Source organism: Cololabis saira, chromosome 17 (assembly GCF_033807715.1).
Source record: "Cololabis saira isolate AMF1-May2022 chromosome 17, fColSai1.1, whole genome shotgun sequence".
Classification (NCBI taxonomy): domain Eukaryota; kingdom Metazoa; phylum Chordata; class Actinopteri; order Beloniformes; family Belonidae; genus Cololabis; species Cololabis saira.
In genome coordinates, this window is record NC_084603.1 from 28,136,986 (window position 1) to 28,164,258 (window position 27,273).

Consider the following 27,273-nt stretch of genomic DNA (forward strand, 5'->3'; position numbering starts at 1 on the left):
AAACCACAAGGGGTTAACACTGTTACTTGTGTCTTTCACTGCAGATGGAGGAATCCACCCTGCTGGACTACTGCTCTGAATCACATAACGCACGCACACTTCTGTGTGATTGTGTGCATACAAATGCAGAAGCTATTTATGTGTGACCAAGATTGTGTATGTTAATGAAGTGTGTTTATGTGTGTCTTTGTGTGGAAGACATGTAATTATCCAAGCACGTGTTTGTGCCAAGTTGTAGAAGGAACCGTACTTTCCATCTCCTGCAGATGATCAAACACATGCACACACACACACACACACACACACACACACACACACACACACACACACACACACACACACACACACACACACACAGAGAGAGAGAGAGAGAAAGCAAGGAGAAGGCTGCAACAGCTTTTCTTAAGTTAAACAGAAAAAAACCCAAACTGTTTACTTATATCACAAACCATTTTCTATTAAGACATCTTCTTTGGGGATTGTTTATCAAAAGTGAAATATTTGGGTCTCTATAATACGCACAACGAAATTGCATTTGTTTGCTAAAACCATTCCTCTCATAGAGCTTCAGTTGTCTCAGTCTGGCAAACCAACTTCATTTCTAGAAAAAATAAATAAATCCTACATCTCAATACAAGCTGGTTTAAAAAAAAAACACTACCTTTTTAAAAATACAAACTTGATTTAATCAAACACTTAAGAAAGTCAGCAGCTTGTTTTTAAAGACATCAAACTTAATCAATACAAATGACTACAAAATCAGAATGAAGATACCACATTATTCTGACAAAACTCACACCAAACAAGGAATCATTCATTCAGTTTAATGCAAAAAGGTGTCCAGGGCTTATTTACAGCAATTCAAATCATTTTAAAGCGATTCAATTTGCAAAATTACAATATTTCAGTGTACAAGAAGAATATACACAGTTTAAAAAAGAGAAGTATGTTGCTACAGTTGTACTGGGTCATCTGGAGTCATTATCTTTTTTTTTTTTTCTTTTTTTATGGCTATGGCACAAATATGTTTCAGCAGATGCATTCCTGTACAGCATTTGCAGCAAAAGAACAAACAGCAGCGTCCCCTAAGCTTCATGTGTCTCAACATTTAATTCATACCGATTAAAATATATTCATATTTTTATTTTTCCTGCATGTCAGATAGTAAGGTGAACATTTTTCTATCTCTTCTGTTCCACAAAAAGTTTTACTATTGTTTTGGTTGAATGAATAATGGAAAAGGGCAGTTTTCCTTGTGACACTTCAAGTATATACCTTTATCCGTAAGCACAGATTAAAACAGGATCATAGGTTTAAAAGAAAAGTATAAAACACCCGTGAGAAAAATCCAACTACTTACAATTGTGTTTATCTCATAATTGTAAATCAAGGACTTTGGTTGACTTCCTACTAATTCTAAAAAGCAAGAGAAATAGAAATTGGCAGCGCAAAGCAGCTCCAGCAGTGTTGCTGCAAGTCAATAAAACCCTGAATGTCATAAAAGTGTTTCTAACGCCTTCAGGCAACAGGCGAAGAATCAGCACATTGCTAGGTTTCCATATCAGTTTCAGAAGAAGGTAACTCATCTTTCGGTTTCCTCCCTGCCATGCTCCCCTCTAACACTAGCTGTAATACAGTACTTCAAAATGAGGTTGTTGGTTTCACATGGCACAATATCAGAAATCAGCGTGCAGTCACAGCGCTCTCAGTGTCACAGCAGAGGAAAAGCAAAGCAGCTGAATTCTGGTGCAAAGAAAGACAAATCTTGTGCACTTCCAAACAAAATCACTATGATACACATTATGATACACATTATGATACACGATCAATTTCTTCTACAAGAGAGGACAAGCGATGAGCAAATACAGCCAGTCAGGTAGTAGTCTGATACAACGTAAAGTTAAATCTGGATGAAATGAACAAAAAGGTTTCCATTTGTTGAGTTTCATGCTGAACATTGTTAATGCATTTCTGCGGGTGCTTTTTCATTTTTTCTGCACCCAGCAGCATTTAACCGACTCAAGTGAAGTGTTTGGGGCTTTTCATGTTGCTACTGAAATCTGTACATGCCTAACACCTGTTTCTGGCCGGTGACATTAAGATTGTTATAATATTTGTATTAGATGTGGATCAATTTGATGGCTTTTTGAACAGAATGACAGATATGTTTACATTTTATATTTTGCCATAATACTTCACAACATGATAAACTTAAAATGACGCTCTGAGGCTGAAGAGCAATAAAGAGCACTTTATTTATTACATTTTTCCTATTCAAATATATGTCACCCACTGTACCATAAAAGAAAAAAATGACATTTTTATTCCAGTCAGGCTCGAGCAGCCCCTCATTCCAGCTGATTTGATTTTGTGACTAATAGAAATTAAACTGAACACAACCTTTGTAAACACTTATGTTGTACCATCCAAACCAACATCAAAAACCACAGTTGTACACAAACTCTCCTGTCAGTGTTAACACTGCACCAATGAATTTTAAGAAAACATTACTGTATTTTAAATTTGGCGTGGCTCTGTCAACAAAGCATGACAAACATAAACCCACCATGTTTTAAATGCAGAAGTAGTTGGGGGGCATCTCATTCACTGCTTGGGATTCAATATTCACTAGAAAAACTCAGTGAAGTGAATGCATGTTGGTTATAAGAGCAGTCAAAATGTAATCAGACTGATTGTCATCTCAAATGACTTTTCTTTTAATAAAACCTGAAAAAACACAAAAACAGTTGCAATAAAATATAAATGATATATAGTGTAATATAATGCGCATATTACAGCCACTTCAGGACCAGCAGAATAAAGTAAACCCCACTTGTCTTGGTTGTTTTCCCGAAAAAATACAGAAAAAGGAAAAGCCAAACAAATGTTAAACACAGGCTTCGCCTTAAGTATTTATGTTTAATAAGACACTTCAGTGACTGGAACATTTGGCTAATAATCTACATCTGATAAACTTCCCCACCTCTAAAAAATTTACCCAATGTTTTTCTAACATTTCCAAGCAGAAACTTTTTCTTTATGAAGTATGTTGGGCTTATCTTTCCTTCAATAATTATTGTCCATTGCAATACTTTCAGTACTATCGGAAATATCAACATATTTACAGTAACAGAGTTTTGGGTGTGTGTGTTCAGTATAGGAACATTGATCCAGTGGGTTCCCACAAGGTTCATGTGTCCATCATTTGGTGTGAAGTGGTGAGAAATATTAGAATTCATAAATTAAAAACAGAAACAACTATTTTAGTGGATTTTTTTCATGACAGGAGAAACTATTATTTCAATAATCTGCACAAAAATATTTAATCGTGTGCCCGTATCGCCACCGTTTTTTATGTTAATGTTAACCAGTCAGCGATGAAAAGAAGCTTCCTTGACTCCGCATTAGTCATGTTTGGTCGTTGTCCAGAAACCTCTTAAGTGTTTATTAATCTGGCAGCTCCGTAGAGACTTGGCGGGGTGTGAATCATTGCTAATAAATGGAAAACGTGACCTTGTCATCAAACCAAAACTCACCAGCTGCTTTCAGTCTGGCCACAAATGGTAAAAGCAGTAGAAAGAATTACAATAGAACAACGTTCCATTAGGGCAGCAAGAAATGACACTATTTACTGGTTTAAATGACCAATATCATTGTTGACTTTTTCCATTAACGTCACTGCTAGCAGGGAATCTTAGTAACAGTTACTGAGTTTACATTATTGCATTAAAGAGTACAGTAATGATTAAACTTGTGGTTTTTAATGTGCAAAATATTTGTTTTAATGCTAAATTCAACATGGAAAACGGAGAAGTTGTGTTTTTATGCCTTAGTGCACCATTTTTTAGTCCATGTAGCTATATTGGGTATTAAAACCAAAGACAACATTTTATCGGTCCAAATTGAAGCCTGGAAGAATGGTGACCTCGGATACGGTAACATTAGCTGTTATGGCTGAGCCAAAAAATTATTATTTGATCAACTGTGAAATACAAGAATGAAAACATACTGTATAGTTGGCAGTTTTACTAGAAAAACAAAAGTCTACAATTGAGGGGTTTAAAAAAAATTTGATGTAATCCTCATTTAAAATACAGACTTGACCCATCTAATTTTAAGTACCTTGACAGTGATAATAATCCAGATGACAGGTATTAGTCCCATCCAAAACAAGGAATAGAAATGCTGATTATTTAACTCACATTACAAAATATTATTTCACTGGTCCAACTGGACCTTTGGTTGGCAAACCCATCTCATTCCATGACATCTCACCTGTTCTAATTAAACGCTCAAAAAACCACAATGCGATTCATTTCAAGGCTAAAATGCTGGTGTGCGATCAGTTCTCGTCAATGTACGATGCATGGATAGGCAGGCGTGCTTTTTTAAGACACAAATTGTCCAATAAAACAGTAGTTTGGAAGTACAGTGACAAATCTTGGATAATAATGGAAACATTGATCCAGTGGGTTCCCACACAGCCCATGTGTCTATTGCATGCTGGGTTTTAACATCAAGAGTGCATTTGCATCCTGGAAGCACTGGTGGGGTAAAGAAGGAGGAACATTTTGCAAACTTGGACCCATCTACTTTAACAACCCTGGGTCTCAGAGGTTGATCCTCGAGGAAGCTCATCATATCTGTACAATTCATTTTTTTTTTTTTTTTTTTAAAGCACTGAAAGAAGCCAAAAAACAAGTAAACAGGAAACTGTACAAGGCACATTTGAATTTCCACAGGCGTAATTTTGCAGTGGCTTATATAACGTGAAAGGATCACCCATGTGTTAGAAATTAGTGCAAAACTTTGCCTCTTTGGTGGCAGGCGAAGAATCAGAAGCCATGAAGGAAAAACAGCGGTGCAAAAATGAAAAAAAATCCAAGCATTTTAGAGTCGCTCACAAAAATGTGTCCAAAGAGTGAAAAATGTAAAAATTAGTTTCCCAAAAGCAAAAAAGGGGACTTAAGAATGGACATCCTGTAAAAACACATGAACATATTAAAGAAAAATGCTACGTCTGCTGGGTTTTCCAAAGGCTAAACCTGAGGGTCGTGGTTGTTGCCTTGCAAGTAGACTATCCGCCCAATAAGGAGGAGCAGGAGGCTCACGCAGAGCACGATGGCGGGCTCCTGGTGGTTGTGTGGCATGAAGTTCAGAGGGATCACATCCTGCCTGTGTCTAGCTGCCCCTCCCTGAAACAGAAAGCACATGGACAAATAGTCATGACAAATGTGTTGCAAATTATTTCACCAAATGTGATGAAAGCTGTGCTTGTCAAACCATTTGGTAAAGGTTACTTTAACCTTTTACATTTAACTTTAGGCAAAAAGAAAAAAGTAGCCCACTAGTTCCTGCCCTTCCAGCTGCAAGAAGATTTTATTAATCAGATTAAACCCTTGTTCCCTTCATTACTGTCAGCTGACCACAACATTTCAGAGAACACCGTGCTCAGTCAACAACGTTTCTGAGATCCGTGCGAGTAGTTTGCCCCAGTGTCTGGATGGTAGGTTGCAATGTCACAAAATGTCCTGTCAAATGTATCAAATGTTCATGTAAAAACCCAGAGAATGCTTGATGTCTGAAAATCAAAGGGATATGCACTCACAGTATGTTTCCATCCACAGGATGCGGGTAAGTATAGTTCTCAACCTCCTGCCACAACTCTCTTTTTACAGTCTCCATCAACAGGTGTGAGCGCATGCTACTTCTACCTGCAGTGTGTCTTCTGTTTGTCATCACTTTGGGTTTGTCTGACGGTTTCATCTCCCATTGTATCAATATTTCATCGTCATGCATAGAGACGAAAAACTATGTGAACCCCCTTGCAATCAACTTTGTTTAAAGATTCTGAACATATGGGCTAATTACTTCAAACAAAGCTAACTGGAGTCACGAGTTTGAATACTTGGAGTCCAATGAATGAAGTAAGTTTGGAAGTGTGGCTTAGAGCTAATTTGATTGACAAAAGACACCAAAGAAGAAGACCTCAAAAGCAGAATACTCAATTAGGTGAAGAAGCACTCCCGAGTAACAGCTAAAGGCTTGAAGACATCACTGGAACAGAGAAGTGTCTGTTTTCCTCAATCTACTACACGTAACTGAAAAGACTGTTCATGGCAGAAGACCACAAAGGAAGCCTGGAGTTTGCCAAAACAAACAACAAAAAAACACCTTGGCAAACCACATTTTTTCTGTGAACATTTTTTGTGGACTAATGAAACAAAAGTTTGACATTTTGAATGTATAATACATTTTTTTAATGATTATTTGTGTGTTATGTGTTCAATTGTATTTGTTTGTCTATCTTTGTGACTTAAAATATTATTGAAAATGAATAGAGAAATTCAAAGGGGTTCACATACTTTTTTGTTGCCACTGTAATAACTAAAAATAAGCCTGACAGTGTTATTTTAACTATTTTACCCACAGTATATGAAATGTGGGTAAAATATCCTATCCTGATTCAATTCAAATAATCTTTATTTCAACCATTTATTTCAACCATGATAGTAGTGTAAGTAGCAGACATGCTTGAACATACTTAAGCAATGAATGCAAGATACGCTTTTTTTGTGGCAGCAACAGTCTTGACATGTTCGATCATGTCGGACATCATTTCATATCGGCAACATTCAATATCAGCAAGCTATTGTGTGTTTGGTCCAAAACAAAAGGATAATGTGGGTCAGAAGAAGTGAGAGAACAAACGAATCTTTGATAAAAGTGTTGGATTACAGGTGTCACACTCCTCTCACTGGAACACTTATCCTGAACACTCAATCAGTCATTATACTGTGTTTAGACAACCAGTAATCTTCTGCAGCATTCCTGAATACGGAGGCAGCTCAACATCTCTGCTAATACTTTCTGCTGGCAGCCGCTCAGGGAGCACCTTCTTTCCTTCCTATGCTGAGTCAAGCGCTATATTTCTTCACGTAGAACTGAGGTCAGCGTTGTGATGTCGCACAAAGACAACATAATTGATTTCCTGACAGCTGGCTGACTGACTGAAATAGGTGTTAAAGGACCCCCATCCAGTCCAACAGACATCCAGCTGCTGACAGCCGTTCAACTAATATTGGATATGTCTGCATAATGACCCTAAGCTATGAAAATGGTGATTTAATGCAGTCTCACACATGACTTAGGGATGTAAATCAAAACTGGAGCTACTTAAAGCTACTCCGTGATGGAAACTGAAATGCCAGTCGACATTTATTAATACCAGTTCATTTGGTCTATAAAATGCATAGTGACTAAATCGAAAGAGAAGTCAAAAACCTGACAGGAACCTGGCCACAGACCAAATGCCTCTGGTAACATTTGTATAGGTTTACAAATGTACGGCGCCTAAGGGAGGCCCTTTAGTTGTCAATCACACCTGCCACATGTTAGATAACAGGCTGTCATTGGCTGGGGAAGGCAAGGCAAGTGAAAATCCAGTTGCATTGTGCCAGAGCAAATTAAATACAAGCTCTTACAATCATCAGGTTTTGAAGTCCAAATGAGGAAAGGGCTAATGACACATTTAATGATTTCTCACATCATCAGCTTTCACCAACATTTCGCTCTTCAAACTAGGAATAATCACTTGTTTGACACTGCATTGTCCTGCAGCCTGTTCTGTGCACTGCTTGTCCTCCATGACACACATGACCATCTACAAGTAATTAAAGTGAAATAAACTGAAATCCCCTGCTGGGGTTTTGATTAGGACTCCAGAAGGTTTCCTCCCAATTTAAGCCTCAATTAAGCTATATAAACAGGCATTTATAAAGTATGCCAAGTGTGTCTTTTGTGTGTTTTTCTATTTCAACATTCTTGTTTAAGTCATTCGGACACACTTGACTGGCTCTAGACTGTAACAGGTGTTTGTTTTCTTTTCCCCACAATGTCCCTGCAAATGCAGGCTTTTTGTCCTGGCCTCAGCCTCCACCTCCAGCAGCATCGCCGGGGTAACGGGACAGAGAGAAACATTTCCGTGGTGATGCACACCCGGTTAGTAGGGATTTCCAGAAGAGAACTGAGAATCATCATAACACCATTATAACACCAGTAACTTTTGCTTTTAACTCAAGCAAAAGATGTTGCTCATATTTTGTCACCTTGTGCAAGATACATATTTTAGGTTTTGCTCAAATATATTAAAAACAAGTCCTGGGAACTATCCCTTTAAAATTCATTTACACTTTAAGCAAAATAATAGTTTTATTCTGTCTGACAGATCTCCAGTGCAAAGTCTCCAAAACTGTACCAAATTGTTACTATTGTGATGGAAAAAATAAAGAATATAAATCTTAACTTGGGTCTTAAGTATTTACAGGAACAGCTAAGCAATTTACAAGAGCAGGAGCATTTTTTCTTTTTCTCTTTCTCCCATTGGAAGATGGACGTCCTGTTTTGGCACTCAGCCTTTCCAGCCCGGCCCAGGCCGGATGGACTGCACAATGCCATTCAGACATCAACTGGCACGCATCCACCCGCCCCGGGCCAGACTGCACCCAAAAAAAAAACAGGATCTTTATGGACCAGAGTGAGAAAAGCATATCAAAGCAATGTGGTTTGATTCAAAAAGCGAGACAGAAACCACAGAAAAACCCTGATGCCAGGGGAGGAAACAGGTGAAGGAAAAGCTTCCCGCTGTGGTTCGTGAGCCTTATAATGAATCACAGTCCACTTCCTCTTTTGTCCTTCGCTCAGACCAAGTCAAACAGGTCACTGATGACCAAAGAGATGCCAGAATGTAAAGAGAAGACATGGCCCTGGCCGGTCTGACAAGGATCAGATGGTGATCAGATGGGTGATCAGATGGGTGATCAGATGGGTGATCAGATGGGTGATCAGATGGGTGATCAGATGGGTGATCAGATGGGTGATCAGATGGGTGATCAGATGGGTGACCAGATGCGTGATCAGATGGGTGATCAGATGCGTGATCAGATGGGTGATCAGATGCGTGATCAGATGGATGATCAGATGGGTGATCAGATGCGTGGTCTCCCACAGTGAGGGGATCCTGGGCCACTGTTTTGCCATGAGGATAGTTTTAAGGTATGGTTTTGGGTCAGTTGTGCCACTGGAGGGAAAGCGAGCTATGAATTAAGGCATTCTGACCAATCAATGATGGAATATTTCAATCCTGATGCCAGAAAATGGTCACGAAAGGTTTGTTGAGTAGATGATAATGTGAATCATAAGTTGTGGACTTTACAGAGCTGAACCAGCTGGACAATCTTGATCATCATCATTAAAACCCTGAATGAAGAAAAAAAGTCTAAGCTATTCTTGATTTTATTAAACATTATAAGAAGGAATCTTTTTTTTTTTTTTTTTTTTAGATATTTTCTGATGTGAAGTGTAAATAATCACACTTGATGTAAACTGCAATTCTGCACTTGATGCATCAAGAAAAACTCAAGAGTTAAACTTAACAAGCCACAAGATTGTTTGTTTTATTTTTGGTTCGAAACCTAAATTAAATCCAACTCATAAAAATAAAACTGAACTATTTTTACCCTGAATGACAAAATTTGAAAAATGCCCAAGAGGTACGTCCGTTCAGTTCAGTCTGACGGGACATGTGATATTTTTCCTTCCTTTTAGGGAATATTCCCCCCAGTAAATCGCCTTGTGAACTTTCAAACTAAGTCAACAGATGAGGAAACACCAGTGGAGGAACAAATGACCTTGAAGAGAGACTGACTGCTGGTAAGACTAACTTCTCAGTTGTTTTTGGCAGTAAAGTCAGGAGCTAACTCTTTACAATGTACATTTTTTTGTAATTTCATCTTCACAACCTGAACATCATTTCATATCAATATTTGTCGGGGACCAAGTGAACATGCATGAAGTGAGCCTCCATTTTTTATTTGGGAGCACACCAATGTCACATTTCGACATATAAGCACCTTTTTTGTTTTGAATACAACCTTGCACTGGATTTCAACCTGAATAACAACTTTTTACAAAAGCAATAAAGATCTGCTGCTGTTCTTCAGGGATTTATTTCTCAGGTTGTGTGGAAGCTCTGACAGGGCTGTTGCTGAAGCCAACTTGCAGGCAGCAGTGTTGTCTCCTCTGAACACCGGGTTTAAAGACAGACACGAGGTTTGTGGGTTTTAAGTTAACAGAGCTGCTGCACCTTTTCCTCACCTCACCAACCGCTGCAAACCACTGCAAAGATGGTAACACTGGCACAATACTGAGACCTTGATTGGCGTTTAGGAATTATATTATTGTTTGATTCTCTATAATAATGCATTTTCAGGTGTTTCCTTTTGAAACATAGTACAATATTTGCAACTTGTCAATAAAACATGATAACAGGACGATATAGTGCATGTGGAGTAGTGAGAAAGTAGTTAAAGCCTTTGCACCTTTTACATCTGATTTGTCCACGTGGTCTACTAAAGGGTTTCTCCTCTTTATTCATAACTGGATTCATTTTATCAATCAATATAAGCTTCCTGTTTACACTTTTAGGACACAGAAGATTCAACTGACATTTTGAAAAGGACACTTTATGGCTTACTTGCTGAGAAAAGATTGATGTTTATCACTTGTTTTCAACATGGAGTTTGAGCCAGAAGACTTGGCTTAGTTTAGTATGAAGATTGGTTTCAAATGGCCCTCAAGACATCGTTACCAGCGACTCCAAAACTTATAAAATCAACATATTTTATCCTGCTTTCCTTATCCAAGTACAAACTGTGATGTCAGGAGATCTGTGATTACAGATCATCATCTAAGATAACGCGACGTAAACAACAGAACTGGTGAGATAGCTGCGAGGCTGGTGGTGTTTCACTCAGGATCAGGGGTTTAATTTCCACTGAAACTAGAACCAGATGTAATTCTCAGCTGACAAACTCCAGGCTGAGAGTCAGCTATGAAGCCAAAACCTGTCGTACCAAAAACTCAAGGGATACGGGATCCGTACACATGCACAAGCAGACACACATTGCTGATCTTCTAATCGTTGCCTCAGTTGAACCCTTACCTCAAACAACCCCTTCCATTATCTGAGAATAAAAATCCTACTACAAGTCATTTCCTCGCAAGCCTTCAGTGAGTAATTCAACCAGGACACACCAGAGCATGCAGGGATACTACACATAGAGCACAGAGACACACGCATGCACACATGCACCCTTTAGTGCTATGATATGACGCAATGGACAAAAAAAAGTTGCAAACATGGAAAAAAAAAAGGCAGTAAACGTCCAAAAAAAGAAGAGACAGACTCAGCCAATCGGTTTAGAGGATAATCAGTCAACCGGAGAATACAGTCAGACATTAAGTCAATGTACCAACAAATGAGGAACCACATCAGCCAAAAAGATAGATAAAGAGGGTGAGGCAGACTCCATAATCTAGCCTGTTATTGCATTTTTTTTTTTACAATCTTCTCAGGTCACTTGAAGAGTCATCTCTGCTGTAGTAAAACCTTTCTGTGCCAAACCCAGACAGACGATGAGTCAACCGAGATCAGTGAGTCTGGCATCCTGCTCCACGTTCCATAGGCTCAGTCAGGGATTCCTGCTCTTAGATAGACTTCCCCGATTAAACTGTAACTTCTGCAGGAATCCCACGCAATAGCAGTCCCTATTTCATCATCTTGCCTGTAAGTTATAATCCGGTGAAGATAATGTGAATGCGGGTCTAATAGGAGGGCGGGGGAGATCGGAGCCTGAAGTAAGCTTTGAAACAGACAAGAAACGGTTCACAGAATGTGACTATCAGACAACTTTAAAACACAAAGTAAAATGAAGAGGTGGCGTCTCAATATTCAGTAAAAACAAATAGTAATGTGACTCACATGATATCCACATCATATGGGGATTCTTTTCTAAGATTTTTGAGAAAGACAAATCCCTAATTCTGGATTTCTCATCCTGTTTTCTTACTCTTCTTGTTTCACTCTTTTCACTGTGGAAACACTGAGTAAGCCTGTTCCAAAAAGCTCATGTGATTTTATCTGGTTACCACAACTTACAACTGTGTTTCAAAAATAGCTCTCAAAACAGGACTACACTAACAAGGACACACTCACACCACACAAACGGGCTTTTTTATATACTCAAACGTTTCAGCTGTTAAGATGTATTTCAAAGGATATATATATATATATATATATATATATATATATATATATATATATATATATATATATATATATATATATATATATATATATATATATATCCATAGACCTAGGGCTGTGCGATTAATCAATTTTAAATCTAAATCGGATTTATTAATCAAGACGATGTTAAAAAAAGGAAAATCGGAAAATCAATTTTCCTTTTTTGCAGCTGGCTGCATTACAGACAGAGCTCGTCTAGTCATCTTTGTTTGGTCAAGAAAATTGTAAATGTTGTCACTTTACTAAACTCAAGGAGGATTTACAGTATCTTTCAATTGCACTTCATTCCCAATAGGGAAATTTGTTTGCTATTTTTCTTTAAAAATAAAGATAAAATATTTGAAAAAATTTATTCCATTGTCTTCTGTAGTTTTACCAAAAAAATCGAAATCGAAAATCGGGTTTTCAGAGAAAAAAATCGGGATTTTATTTTTGTCCAAAATCGCCCAGCCCTACATAGACCCCACATCTTCTGCATCTATCCTCTCTCACAGGGATTGCTAGCATAGTAGCATTGCCACAGTGTGATATAATCCTCTCTAGTTCATATGTGTTTTGTCCCAGTGTTTCTCATCAGTTCGCCCTGGTCCCTCAACAGCTGACTTTATGACTATGTAGTAATGTGTCTCTTGCTCATGGTTCTGTAGTGAAAGTATGCGACCAAAGCCTCACCCTGACCCAGATACAAACACCCAGCATAGGTGGGATTCAAACCCAGGTCTCCTGTCCTTTAAATAGCCCAATGAACTTAGTGTGTGTAACTGGAATGGATCATGTACGGGGGTGTATGTGAGCAAAAGCTGTTGTTTGAGATGCCTCCCTGAATTAGCTGTCAGGCCTCGCCACATTAGTTCCTGCAGTGGGAAACCACAAGTGATCCCCCTTTACCACTCCTGGGGAAATCCTCCAAGCTTGCTCCTCTTCTAAAAGTCTGGTTATGCCCTCTAATACAGCTCAATGCCCTTTCTCAAAAGCTGAGGCTCTGCACTCCATCAACTACACCTACTTCTTTATCTTTAGGTACAGAGCCCTTTATCCTCCTCAGCAGTGACCCCTGAAAACCCACCTGTCTTGTCATTGCACACTACTACATTCTGTTCTTGTGCCATTTGTCTCTATTAATACTTCCAAGCACCTTTGAGTTCCCTGAGCGGTGCTACATGTGCAGGCCAAGGCTGTGTCATGATTACCCTAAAACAATAAACTGAAACATTGCAACTACAGGCTGTATTCATTGCTGGACAACACTCAAATTGTCTTTGGGGAACGTGTCTTCAAAGCATTCGCACCCTCATCCTGGTATAAATTGCAGAGTCATTTTAAATTGGATTATATCCCAAGAATGGAATATTTTAAAGCTAGGATTAAGGACTATTTGTCTACTGCATGCACATGTTCTTTCGCTGAGCCCAGCTGGTAATTACACTGTAATTATACTGTAATGATGTGGTTTGTCAAACTGTTTTAGCTGTTTTTATCTTTGTTTTGTTGTTGTTGTTCAATTGTGTATTTTACGTGGACCTCCTGTTTTTATCAGTGACACCTGCCAAATGTCAGTCAAAGTTAGCTGTGGCTACCAGCTCCTTCAGCCAATCCCCAGTGGAGGAGCTGCAGAGCTGCCTGCCAACGTTTACAACAGAAAACACATTTTCAGATGTTTTGGAGGCAAAATCAGAAATAACCGCTGTGTCTAGACCATGCTGGGTTACTATAAATTAGACATAAAAGTATTACTTTATATTAGGGCTGTGCGATTAATCGATTTTAGATCTAAATCGGATTTATTAATCAAAATCGATGTTAAAAAAGGAAAATCGGAAAATCGATTTTCCTTTTTTGCAGCTGGCTGCATTACAGACAGAGCTCGTCTAGTCATCTTTGTTTGGTCAAGAAAATTGTAAATGTTGTCACTTTACTAAACTCACGGAGGATTTACAGTATCTTTCAATTGCACTTCATTCCCAATAGGGAAATTTGTTTGCTATTTTTCTTTAAAAATAAAGATAAAATATTTGAAACAATTTATTCCATTGGCTTTTTTTTTTACCAAAAAAATCGAAATCGAAAATCGGGTTTTCAGAGAAAAAAATCGGGATTTTATTTTTGTCCAAAATCGCCCAGCCCTACTTTATATAAACTATACTAATGTGGTAGAAAAAATTAACCCCCCCTGAGAATTGTCATGGATGTGAAATCTAACATTTCTTAACCATGTTGTGAAAATCTTTATAAAATTGGATATTTTAACATGGCTGTCAATAGAAATGGACACACTTTTGGAGCTAGCCTACAGTGGTCAGCAGAGGAACTGCAGTTTTTATTACTTCCGTGTTGGCCTCACTACAGAAGTTAGATGGTGCTTGATACGAAACTGACCCCATTTTGAGAGAAGACCTTGAGAGGTGCCTAGTGTTGTAATTTGCCTTCAAGCAGGTTGTTGAACAGAAAATCCTGTATGACTTCCACTAACAGAGACCACGCTGCAGGCAGGCTAAAGAAAGGTTAAAAATATGGTCCGTCTGTCTCGCTCTTTGTCGTTCAGTGTGCCCTCAAACACACACAAACAAACATACAAGCAGCCAGGCAGCGACACCCGCCCGGTCCACAATGTTCCTGAGGTTTATTTCTGTCTTCAGGACAAAGGGTTTCACCTCTTACTGAAAGATGACAGAGTGTGTGTTGGAGTCTGTGTGTGTGTGTGCGTGCGTGTGTGTTTGTGTGTGTTTGGTCATGATAATTAAACCTTGTGCTTTGCTCCCTGAGAGCTCTTTAACCACAGGTTTGAGGCGTAATAAAAACTACACTGTCACGGACGCTAAGCTGTCACACCACACGCACATGCATGCATGGACACTGCACTGAGCAAGTTCACAGATGTTTGAAAACAAACATGCACATAGTCATGCACACATGGTGTAAATCTTTAACTGGCTGGGCTGAGATATGGCAGACCAGAAGCTGGATTAAATATGAGGGCAAAGATAAAAGCGAGAGCAACTAAAAGGGAGCGGAAAACTGACGCAAAACAAATACTTATTAGATGGTACACTTTTGCACTGTAAATATTCTCATCTCAAATAAATACATCACCACACTTTGGCATGTATGGACAACTGTTTTGTTTTTAAAAGTGATCATTGCTCTTGTAGAAGTGAAGGGGAGTGAGAAATAACACTTGTGTGGTTGTGTTCTCCTCGGCAGCCCAAGGGGCTGCAGATCTCTTCGCCTCAGGGCAGTGAACCCGAACTAAGCTTGTCTGTCAACAGTACTGAGCTGCTGGCAGCTCAGTGTTCAACGGTGAAGAAACAAAGGGTTGTGAGAAGACCTTGAAAGATTTTCTTGTAGCCCTTTGTCAGTGTTGTGACAATGTGTCAATTGTCGCGAAGCATCATGAGTCATTCTGAAGCAAAATAACGCAGGAAATTCATCTATAAAGAAGTATCTTTCAATTTAACCTTAAAGGAGCTGTATGTAAGAGCAATAATAAAACGAATCATAAAATGACCCCGATATGTCAACAGACATTTAAAAATCATGTTCATTTCAAATACTTATGTCACTGACAACAGCACTCAAGCCAGGATATTCCAGTTTAAAAAGAGGAGTTGCAGCCCTCAACTGATGTTTATGTTGTCATTTTTTGTTTTGGCCTGAAGCTCCACCCTCCACCTATCTCCCAATCACCAAGTCACTATTGTTTCTGAAGCTCCACCCTCCACCTATCTCCCAATCACCAAGTCACTATTGTTTCTGAAGCTCCACCCTCCACCTATCTCCCAATCACCAAGTCACTATTGTTTCTGAAGCTCCACCCTCCACCTATCTCCCAATCACCAAGTCACTATTGTTTCGGCATCCGGGTTGCCAGCTCGGCTCTAATTATCGCAGCAGCCGCTACGAACGTGTTGGATGAAAAAATGTCTAGCTTTCCAAAAAACTAAAAGACCTCGTTATGAATCCGAGTTACGTCGTGACAAGGTCCGAAATAAAACAAGGATTTGTTTTTTTTATTACCATGGCAGCCTACGTTCCTGCTGCTTTCTGCAGCCTATGTACCTGGCAACCTCTGGTCGGGGGGAGGAGGAGGAGGGTACACGCCGCTCAACAATATTTTGAAAGTGACTGCAGTACCAGTTTTGGCCATTTCTTACAGACGGCTCCTTTAAGTTTGAGCCTTTATAAACGACATTAACATGGAAGCTGTCGCTCTGCATTTACTTCATTGTAATCAGTAGGACATATCACAAAGACATGCTTTAATGAAACACCAATGTGTTTTTAACCTATTTATGAACCTATTCACATATACAACCAGGTGTTTTATTCATTTATATTCATATTCCTGTCCTGCGATTCAGTTTGTTGTACTAGTTTGGGTGGATTAGGTGTCATTGAGATTGAAACCAGCCTCTTTCTCTATAACGTCACAAAGAGCACTCCACCCCTCCCTAACGCCATCGTCATCATCTCTGTCTTCGTTACCAAATGGAAGCTCCGAAGCGCCATCCATGTTTGTGATTTCAGACGTCAAACGTCATTGTAAAAAACAGGTATGACACTGGACCAGCATGTACAGCGGCAAGACTCACCGCCTCAACTCTCTGTTACACACAGACATTGATCCACTTCCAGGACGTCTGGATCTTCACAAACAGAACAACTGGTATTAGGGTGTAACAGACCTGCCACACCATCATATCAGCTTAATGGCTTTGCAACATAGATTAAGTGATTTTTTTTTTTTTTACTGCTTTCCCAAGCTACTTTTCTTATCTCTCAGATAAACCGTGGCCCTTTTTCTGGAACTGCCCAATCATTCAAGCTTCACTTCCTTGTCTGTGGCACAGATGAACGAGACCTCAGGCTGATACATTTACAATAAACTGCATTGTACTGCATTTTAAATGCATGTGCTAGAATGTAAGCGGTGCTGTTTTGGGCACCATGAATTTGCATACCAGACCTAATAGGAGTATATTTAAAATAAAAACTTGTCAGAACTGGTATGACTTGTTAATTGCTTTGATGGCTTCAAGCAGATATTAGTTTCAAGGAGCAACATGCCAGAAAGACTGTGATTCAGCGCTGAGCATTTCAAAGGGAGGTGTTGAGGGAGAAGCCAAATCACATGCCTGAATCATTGCGCTCTCTTATATTTAGCACATCCATAAGTGAGCCAGAGATGTTTGATCTGACATTCTGGGACTGGTTGATGACGGTGTTGAATTCACGGCTCTGCTGACATGTGAGCTCTCTCAGTTGGGTGAATTCTGCTACTGAATAAAGAATAAAGGCTGTGGAGGAACTCGTTAGCAACCGATAGCAACTAAAACGTCATGACTTCCAAAGTGGTTCAAGCAACTGCTGCATTAAATATGTTGCGACTGCATCAAGTTTGCACCAGATCGCAACTTACTTGACTTCATTTTATTCACCAAAAAAGTGATGTAAACCAGACAAATGTAACTGATTAGCATTGGCTAATACTGCTAAGACAGTCATGACGTTTGAGTCACAACTGGATCGCTGTGATTGCCATCTCCTACAGGTAAAATACTGGCCCTAAGTATCCTGCAGAACTCCACTTCAAAACAATAAATACATAAATAATCCCTTTAATATCTGTCTTTACTCAAACCCAGCTCTCCTTAGATCTATCCACTTTTATGGTTATGCTTGAAGGAGTAATCACTCCAGTGTGACTGAGTTCACACAAGAAAATGTTGCTTCTCAGACTCTTCAGGGTTCCTGAGCCAACCTCACTGGAGTAGAAAAAACAATGAGTCACACCTTGAATCAGGATTTATGGAGGTGGGCCTAGCCCACTAAAACCTTGTGTCTGTATCATATATCATTCAGCTCGTTGCGTTCCAATGAACCCATCCCTTGCGTTTTAACATAAATGAGGTAAAAACATGAAGCACTACAGTGAAGGGGAGCGCTTTGTGTCGCAGATATGCAAAGCTGATTTGAGATAATCTGTTCTGTAACGATTTTTCTGTATGTCCTACCGCCCACCCTAATTCAGTGCCTTAAAGTGTGATTAGACCTGGACTTCTAAGGTAGCAATGTACTCACTTTTTGAAATTGTCGTCATATGATGATCTAATTACCTTTTCAGCTGCTTCAAACACATTGGATTTTTTGTCAAAGTAAATTCAACTGAATGCTATAGTTTGTTGGTTTTGGCAAAAAATAATTTCAGTAATTACCTGATTAAAATCTGAAGAACCTAAAAATGTCTTGCAGCTGTGGGTCTGAAGTCACATGTGCATGTGTACTTGTCCACAGTGCAACACCTGGCCAAAAGAATAAGGAACATGTCTCAACCTTCCTCTTTTCTCTGCGTCCTCTTTGTTCTGCAGCAAAAACAAGGACACTTTCTGGATAACACCGAAACCAAGTTCAAGGATGGGTTGCCACTGAGACAAACAGACACTTCTCATTCTCTTTCCGCCTTTGCCAGAATGAGCGTGACTAAAGGTTGAATCACAGTCACAGCTCATATCTTTCTCACGTTTCTCCACCCCCCCTCGTCTTTTCTCAGTAGCTATGATCCTGGCAGTGGAGGAGAAAAACAGGCTGGTCTTGCATGACTCCTGCCACATACCATCTTGGGGGATCTTTCACATATGGAGTAAATCAAATTCTTCCTGATATTAGTGCACTGAGCGCTAATGATGTCATTATGTTAGGCTCCGGATTTTTGTGTCTTCTTTTGTTGTTGTACAAATTGCTTTTGATGTTAACACCGTGTCCACACTCTATGCGACGCGAGCGAGCGTCAGCGTCAAAAACAGTTCCATTGCTTTATTTATTATCTGCACTGTCTACACTGGTTGCGAGCGACGCAGCGCGATGCGGCGCGACGCGGCGCGCCGTTTTGAGCTGGACTTTTGTCGCTCGCCCTGCTTCTATTTTCTTCCCGTCGGTCGCGTTGAAAGCCGGTTGAAAGTTGAAAAAAAAGTTGAAAGCGCTGTAGGAAACAGTCATTTCAATACAAGAACCTCAATAAAGTGGCAGCTGGCTGGAGGGAGATCGCCAAGGAGCTGGAAGGTTCTGATAAAATAATAAGAATCTTATCTTAATCTTATTAGGGCTTAATTTGTGCCGGATCCAACAAGATCTGGTACCTATTTGATCATTTCTCGTGTTTTCTGCTTTTCCCCCACATCCCAGTAATGATCTGACATGCGACATGTTTGCTGCTTTAACACCACGAACACGCCGCTCACTCCAGCTGTTCGCTGTTTGATTGCGTCACCACACGCCGTTATTTTGTTCGTTTTTTTTCCCCACTTTGGTCGGACGTTAGACCTGCTTCTATTTTCTTCCTGCCGCCTGCGTTGAAAGTGCTGTAGGAAACAGTCATGATGAGGAACGGCTGATCCAGTTAGTTGAAATGAGAAGTTATCTTTATGATTCCTCCTCATTTCACCACAAAAACCTCAATAAAGTGGCAGCTGGCTGGGGGAGATGGACAGAGAGCTGGCAAAGCGAGCGCACGGGCGGTTGGTGGGGCGAATAAAAGGAGAGTCTTGGGCGGGTGAATAAAGGCAGATTTATGGTTCCGCGTAAAATCGACGGCGTAACCCAAGGCGTAGGGTACGCGGCGACGCGCACCGTTCGGTGAGTGCGCCGCGTACCCCAAGCCGTAAGGTTTGCGTTGGTGTAACGCGGAACCATAAATCAGCCTTTTAAAAGGCGAGTCTCAGCTGTCAATCAAAAGAACGTGGTAGAACGTGGGGCCGATAACGCGTTCAGTGTGGACAGAGCGCGTCCGATGCCACGCAGTGCGGCGCGACAGTCGGACGCTCGCATGCAGTGTGGACAAGCTGTAAGCACTTTGTATTTCATGTACCTGGATGAAAGGTGCTAAATACATTTTGATTGATTGATTGATTTTGTGAAAACTTCAACAAGCATACTGAAAATATATTTGATCAAAGCAAACAAATGTAATTTTTTGATCAAAACAAAATAACTAATAAGTGATGGTTTTCATTTGAGTACTCAACATCCCAGATTTCCAACCAGTATACTTTTGTATTTCTGCTGACTTTTCCTTTAAGTAGCCTGAAGGATCACTAGTAACCCACGGTTACAGTTTTACTCACTTTAATCTGAATACAGTTAACAGCACATAATTGGTCTTAAAACAAGCCCCTGAGGTATTCTTGGGTGGGAAGGAGTGTAGGTTTCAGTCAGGGACCAGAAAAACATGAATCAAAGCAGCTTTGAGCCAGAATGGAGTATGTTTTTGTATAAAAATGCCAATTAATGTTAGCACTTGGTGGAATGGGGCAACATCAGAATAAAATTTTAAGCCTCTGACGAAACACAGAAATGTTATTCCACTCGAGTGATAATGTAGGTAGAGTCTCTAAACACAAACCGAGGTAAGTACGGTATGTGTGTGCACAAAAAATGCATATTTAAAGGTGACCTATTATGGCATTTAATGTATATTTTAAACAGGCCTTGAATGTCTTAAAAACAATCTAAAGCTTGTTTTTTCTACATAAATCATAAATTCAGCCTGTGGGCCATGTCACTAGTTTTACCGCTTCTAACCTCTTTTTCTGCGCCTCATTTTTAGGGAAGGGGGGGGTATGATAATGAGGCTCTGTGCTGATAAGCTCCCTGAATGACGTGTAGCAGGGGAGGAGCATAAACCTCACTCCGCCAGAGCAGCCCGAGCCTGTAAATTATCACAACACTGAATTTTCACAAATGGAAACTTTATTGTTAAAAAAATAAAATATGAGTTGTATATAAATAACATTTATGCACTATTTAAGCCGGATCTACCCGGCGGATGCTGAACGCTGCCCCGGAGCCCCGCTGGGCGCCCGGGAGCAGCGCTGCTGGAGCAGCGCGCATCACCGCGGCTTTAACGGGGGAATCTGACCGGTTCCGACTGGCCGGGACCGCAGGAACCGGCCTGGACTGGTAGCAGGGACTCCCGGGGACCGACCAGCGGAATTTCAGCCGGATCTACCCGGCGGATGCTGTGCGACGGGCGCCGCAACCCCACAGCGGGCGCACAGATCGGCTCCAGAGCGCATCCGCGGCGCATCGCCCGTTACTGGGGATTAAACCGACAGATTTGCCTGAAAATCTCGGAGGATGAAGCTGGTCCAGCCTGGGACAGACCCCCAAGGACCCAGCTCCCAAACCACCCGGGAACCTGGATGATTTAACCCGGATCCGCGGCGCTGCGTCCGACTGGCTGAAGGAAACACCGCTCCAGCAGCGGAGAGAGCTGGTTGTGGGCGTGGTTTCAGCAGCGGAGGCTGAACCTCTGGAAATCTGCTCCCGTCGTGACGTCACGACGGGAGCAGATTTTAATCGGCTCAAAAAAAACCACGTGACACTGGGGGACTCTGTCCGGCGGGTCAGAGACCCTGCAGAATTTCATGGTATTTTGTCTCCCCTGTGCTGGCAGGGTGAGGGGAGACCACTTTATATATGTTAAAACAAGAAAAAACGTGTTTTTCATAATAGGTCCCCTTTAAGACTGTTTGTACTGTGATCTTGATCCAGTCGCTGCCATCTTTCATTTGACTGTACAAGTCGACTGCCGAGTTTACGAAAGATTACTGTCAAGAGACGCAAGAAGAGGAGAGTTCATGGTCTCTACATCTGTATGAGTGGACCAGTACTATTTATGACACAATAGGTTGGTATGAGAACCAGAGGCCATGAACTCACCTCCCTTTTGGTGATATTTTTCAGGGTTTGACATCACTAACACATTTTACATTTTAAAGTCATGAAATCAGTTTAATTTCCTTGTGGTGAGTAACAAGCTTAGCGGCGAGCAGCATTTCATCTTTCAACAGGAGAGGTGTTGAGCCACTGATGATGAGGAATTAGCTCTTGCTTCATGCATGATTCAGAGCAGTGAATAAGTGAAGTGGGAATGTCGACGCTAACTCAGACATTAAGAGATCTGAAAGAGAATGCAGTCACAACGCTAAGCCTCGTGACGCTTTCATACAGCTTAACTTTGTAGTATATTTGCAGAGCAAATTTTGAACTGTCAGAGGCCCACCATGTCTGCAGAAATGAAAAGAGACATGTTTCAGAGGACTTATAACGCGGCTACAAAGAATACGGCAGCGTGTGAATACCAAATGCTGGTGTGACTCACACGCTTTTGTTTTTCGATTGTCTTATGTGTACAGTGTTTTTCTCTCCGTACAGTAGTAGTGTATTAAACAATTTGTTGCAACATGGATACGTCAATGATAGCAGTCAGCAGCTGTCTCTGACTGCTGCCGGCTGCTGACGTCAGTAGTGAAATTGCGCAGCCACATCTAACAATAATAACAAAACAACTGCTGACAGGACTACTGCGCCCTCAAGGTGAAAGCCTTGCTTGATACCAATATAGCCATACATTCTGGCTGTTTACCAAAGATACTTATAAAGTAGGAGTAAACTGATTATTACCTGACAGGTAAATGCTTCAGCCACGCTTCAGGGGCACATACTCGTTAAATTACAAGAAAAACCTCTATTTCTAGTTCTTCTTCCACATGTTACATAACATATGCCCTCAGTTCAGTTCAGTTCAACTTTATTGTACCCGAAGGTACTGTAAATTTGCCTTGCAATAAGGTGGTCTAGTGAGTCCAGCAACAACAAACCATCAGTACATACATACATACAACATACAACATGAACATAAACCATAATCAGAACATAAACACAAAACATTGTTTTGTGGCCTAAAACAAAACAAAAAAATCTGAGGATGGCAGTGACTATCACCAGGATTACTGTGTGTTGTAATGTGAGATTGATGGTGTCTGTTTATGATGCAGTTACAGTAAGCTACGTGCCAGATAAAACATCATAAACATAAAACATTTGAGGCTATGCCAAGAAATATTCAGGAATGTTGTTTTTTTTCCTTATCATTATAAAACTCTCAAATATTGATAAAATAAAATCATGCTATGGATGCGCTGTGCTGCAGGATGTATGTAAAAGGACTAATCTACATTGGTACGGATGCTATAGCCTGGCCGGGGTTTAAGCAGTCCTTGTTTTACGTATTGTTTCAGTATTAACGTCTAAAGCCAGGATGGAGGGATTCGGTCAGAAGGAATGCAACATAACAGTAGTTAGCATAAGCTAAGCTTAATAGCTTGTGGTAACCAGGGTAAGGTGGGTGTGTTCCAACTAGATACCAGCGTAGTTTGTTCCACATATTTGCCCCTTTTTGGGTTATCTGGGTTTAAGTGGGGTCACTTTGTGCCAATATGGTGTTGACCACAGCTCTGAATAATGGTCTTCAAAACCACTCTTCAGAAAACACATGGGTGATGTGAGATACATGATTATATTGCATTGAGAGACATGATTATTTTGGTTGAAACTGGTTTACCCCCATATTATTTAATTTGAGACATTTGAGACATTATTGTATTTTATTTTATGTAGATTAGGATGTGTTTACATGATTCTGAAAACTGTAATTTTATTGTGGAACATGATTCATTCACTTAAGCTGTGAAACAGTTTATCATTCCTGGTAATGCACTGAAATGACTGAGTGACACTCATTTTAGACAGGCAGTCGTTTGGGCAGCTAAATTGGCACATGTGGGTGGCACAGGGGTCCTAATTCTCAGAATGAGACCAGAGTTTAAACAGAGTGCATCTGATGTCTAAATGAGCCTGTGTTCGTGTTTTCAGGTGAGCAATGAAGAGATAAGGTGTAGAAATGTTATGTAGAAGATGTTAAATGAAGGTATAAACTGTGCAGAGTAACTGTGCCGCGAATGTGTGTGTGGAATGCATGTTTGTGGACACATTAATTCTAACCTGTTGATATACTTACTGCAATGTCTAGTGGAAGTATTAAACCTCATCGGCAGCCAGGGATGAATGCAGGGTGAATGCCATGTGTGTGAAACGGTTTGATTATAGTTATATTTAAACAGAGTAATGTAATGCAGACTGATACATTTCGTTTTTGTGGTTAAAAAGTATTGTTTTTGGTAACTTTTGAAAAGTATGGTGAAGATTATTTTATTTTGTTTACAATGTGAAAACGTTTTATGGTTACAGTAATGTGACATCTGATTTGGTGGAAATGAGGGATAATTTGATAACTGGTGAGATATTTGACAAAAGAGAGTTGTGATGATATAGTGTTTAAAAGTGAGAATATTGATTGACTGTTGCTATTTTGAAATATGAATCTGATGCACCTTTATTGTTTGTGATGATTGATAATTTTGATAACTGATAATTCTGATATGTTTATTGATAAATGGTGATTTTGGTTATTGATTATTGTTAATTCTCAGAATGAGACCAGAGTTTAAACAGAGTGCATCTGATGTCTAAATGAGCCTGTGTTCGTGTTTTCAGATTAAACCACCTTAAAAATCCCTACGCCTTGGAAAATGATTCCTTTTATTCCAAGTGTGTAACAAATTTGGCGAGCCAGCCCCGGAGTGGAGTAGTGCCTTAATGTGGATGAGACTGCTGGACGCTGGAGTGAAAATGGCACTGGAAGAATTGCAAGACCAGTTGGGTGAGAAGTTACTGGACCTGACTGTGGAGCAACTGAGGAGAGTGTGCATAAAAGTGAAGGTGTCAGCGGAAAAAGAAACAAAAAGGAACGTACTGCTCCGTCTTATAAACAAATCTATTGATAGTGTAATTGAGGAAGAAGAGTCAGAGGTAGCGGAAGAGTATCTAAAGAGGCTGTTAAAATTAACAGAAGAGGAGAAAGGACATGAACCAGAAAGTGAAATGGACAGAGAAGCTGCAGAACTTGCCAGTCTCCAAAAAAAATATGCAAGCCTTCAGTTGAGTTTTCAGTCATCTACACAACAACTCAGTGAAGAAATAAAACGTCTGAGTGCAAAAGTAGAGAAAAAGAAAACAAGTCAGCCTGAAACTCAGCAACATGTGGTGCAACAGCCACCTTTAAACAGACTGCCTGAAGTGACAATAAGGAGAGAATTCAGGATCCATGGACAGATTGGGGAGAGGGGTCAAAAAGAAAAGCTCTCATTCACAAACCTGATGCACCAAATTGATATGGGCCTGAGCAAGGGACACTGTGAAGCTGAAATAACTGAAGCTGTAGTAAAAGCCATCAGCCCAGGCCTCAGCATTAGGGACATGTTGGAAATTAAAAGTGACCTCACTCTCCCCCAGCTAAAAACTATCCTCAAAGGTCATTTTAAGGAAGAGAGTTCCACTGACCTGTACCACCGGCTGGTGAGTATCACGCAGGACAGCCGTGAGTCCCCACAAAACTTTCTCTTTAGAGCAATGGAGTTAAAGGAGAGATTACTGCTTGCTGCTAAGGAACCAGGGACGGATGAACGATACAGCCCAGATCTCATACACCGCAGATTCCTGAGGTCGGTCAGCACAGGGCTCATCAGTGACAATATCAAATTTCAACTAAAGACTTTTCTTGATGATATGACAGTCACAGATGAAATCCTTGTTGAAAAGATGAATGAAGCAGCCAGTGCTGATTTAGAACGACAGAACAAGATGAAGAAGAATACAAGCAGTAAAGTAACAAAAGTACACGAGATGCAAACTGAAGTGGGAATTCATCAGCAGAGTCATGATGACGAAGACGCTCGTCCAGAGGTCAAAGGTCACTCCACTGCCGCACAACACACCAAAGGGCGTAAAGCAGCAGCGGTAATGACAAGTCAGAAGGACGCTGAACTGTATGAAGTAGTAAAACAGCTGAAACAAGAAGTGGAAGAAATGAGGAAAAGCATGCAGCGGTCACAAGCAGCTCCCATTCCCCGTACACCCAGATGGAAGAGAGGATGTAAAGTCTGTCAAGACAATGGGGTGGGTGATCGCTGTGAACACTGTTTCAAGTGTGGCCAATCCGGTCATGTATCGAGGGGCTGCAGAGGACCATGGAAGCCAGCAGGAAACCCTGAAGAGGCAACCATCTCAGGCCACACTGTCACGCCACAAAATGCACCCTCCCTAAGTCAATGTGAACGGAGTGAAGATGTGCATAAGCTGCTGTGTGAACGGATCAGACAGCTAGAGGAGATGGAGTCATCTGAGCCAGAGCCATGGGGGTCAGTAGAAGAGGAAGGCGCCGCCTACGTGAGTCACATTTCCACGCAGCGCCATTCAAAGTTGCTGAATCTCATTGGGAAGAAATGTTTAGTTGACTGCTCCTTTAATGGAGTGAAAACACAAGCTATTTGGGACACCGGGTCGCAGGTGAGCATGATGAGTGAAAAATGGAGAAGAAATCACCTGCCACACTCAACCGTGCGCAGCATCGAAGAACTCCTCGACTCAGGCACAGTGCTGGGAAAGGCAGTGAACCAGACAGCCATACCCTTCGCAGGCTGGGTGGAAGTGAAGTTCCAGCTTAAATCAGGTGACACCTTGAACCCAGAACTCCATGTACCTGTGCTCATTGCCCGTGACCCAAAAGTTCCAGCAGAGCCAATAATTGGCTACAATGTGATTGAAGAGCTAGTAAAGTGTGGAATGGAGAAACAGCCTGACGTCACCACCAAAGCGTTATGTGAAGCTTTCTCTATTGACTGTAGCAGAATAGAAGTGCTGACCCAGCTACTCAAAACCAGTGACATGGACACCAAAGAAGGAGTGGTCAGACTTGGACGACGTCATGCAGTGATACCAGCAGGCCAGACAAAGGAGGTCAAGTGCTGTGTACGAACAGGCCACCTGTCCACCAAACAGGAAGTAGTGTTCGAGCCTGATGAGAATCCAAACTGGCCGGATGGTCTGAATATCAGCGAATCCATTATTAGCCTGCACAGAGGAACATGGTCCAAAGTCCCCATTCCGGTGACAAATGACACCTGTCATGACATCATGCTCAACCCACGCACAGTATTGGGCCAGGTACAGAGGATCAAAGCCATCTATCCTGCAGAAGCGAGACCAGTCGATGTGAAACAAAATACAGGGGAAGTGATGATGGAAAAGACTACGCTGACACAGATGGACGAGAAGAGAGGTGAAATGGCTGGGGTGCAACAGGATGGATGCGGCTGGGACCCCCCAGTGCCCGTGGACCACTTGTCACCAGAGAAGCAACAGATGGTGAAACAACTGCTGAGGGAGGAGTG

At 40.8% G+C, this 27,273-nt stretch overlaps 1 protein-coding gene across 1 annotated transcript in view; it reads right to left on the reverse strand.

The window, feature by feature from the left end:
* Positions 1-791: 791 nt before the first annotated feature.
* The window catches only part of bcl2l11 (BCL2 like 11), a 42,560-nt gene continuing 16,078 nt past the window's right edge, over positions 792-27,273 (reverse strand). The window contains exon 4 of the mRNA XM_061744666.1: positions 792-5,195. Within this exon, the coding sequence (XP_061600650.1) occupies positions 5,040-5,195 (156 nt within the window). The 3' untranslated portion in view covers positions 792-5,039. The remainder of the gene's footprint in view (positions 5,196-27,273) is intronic.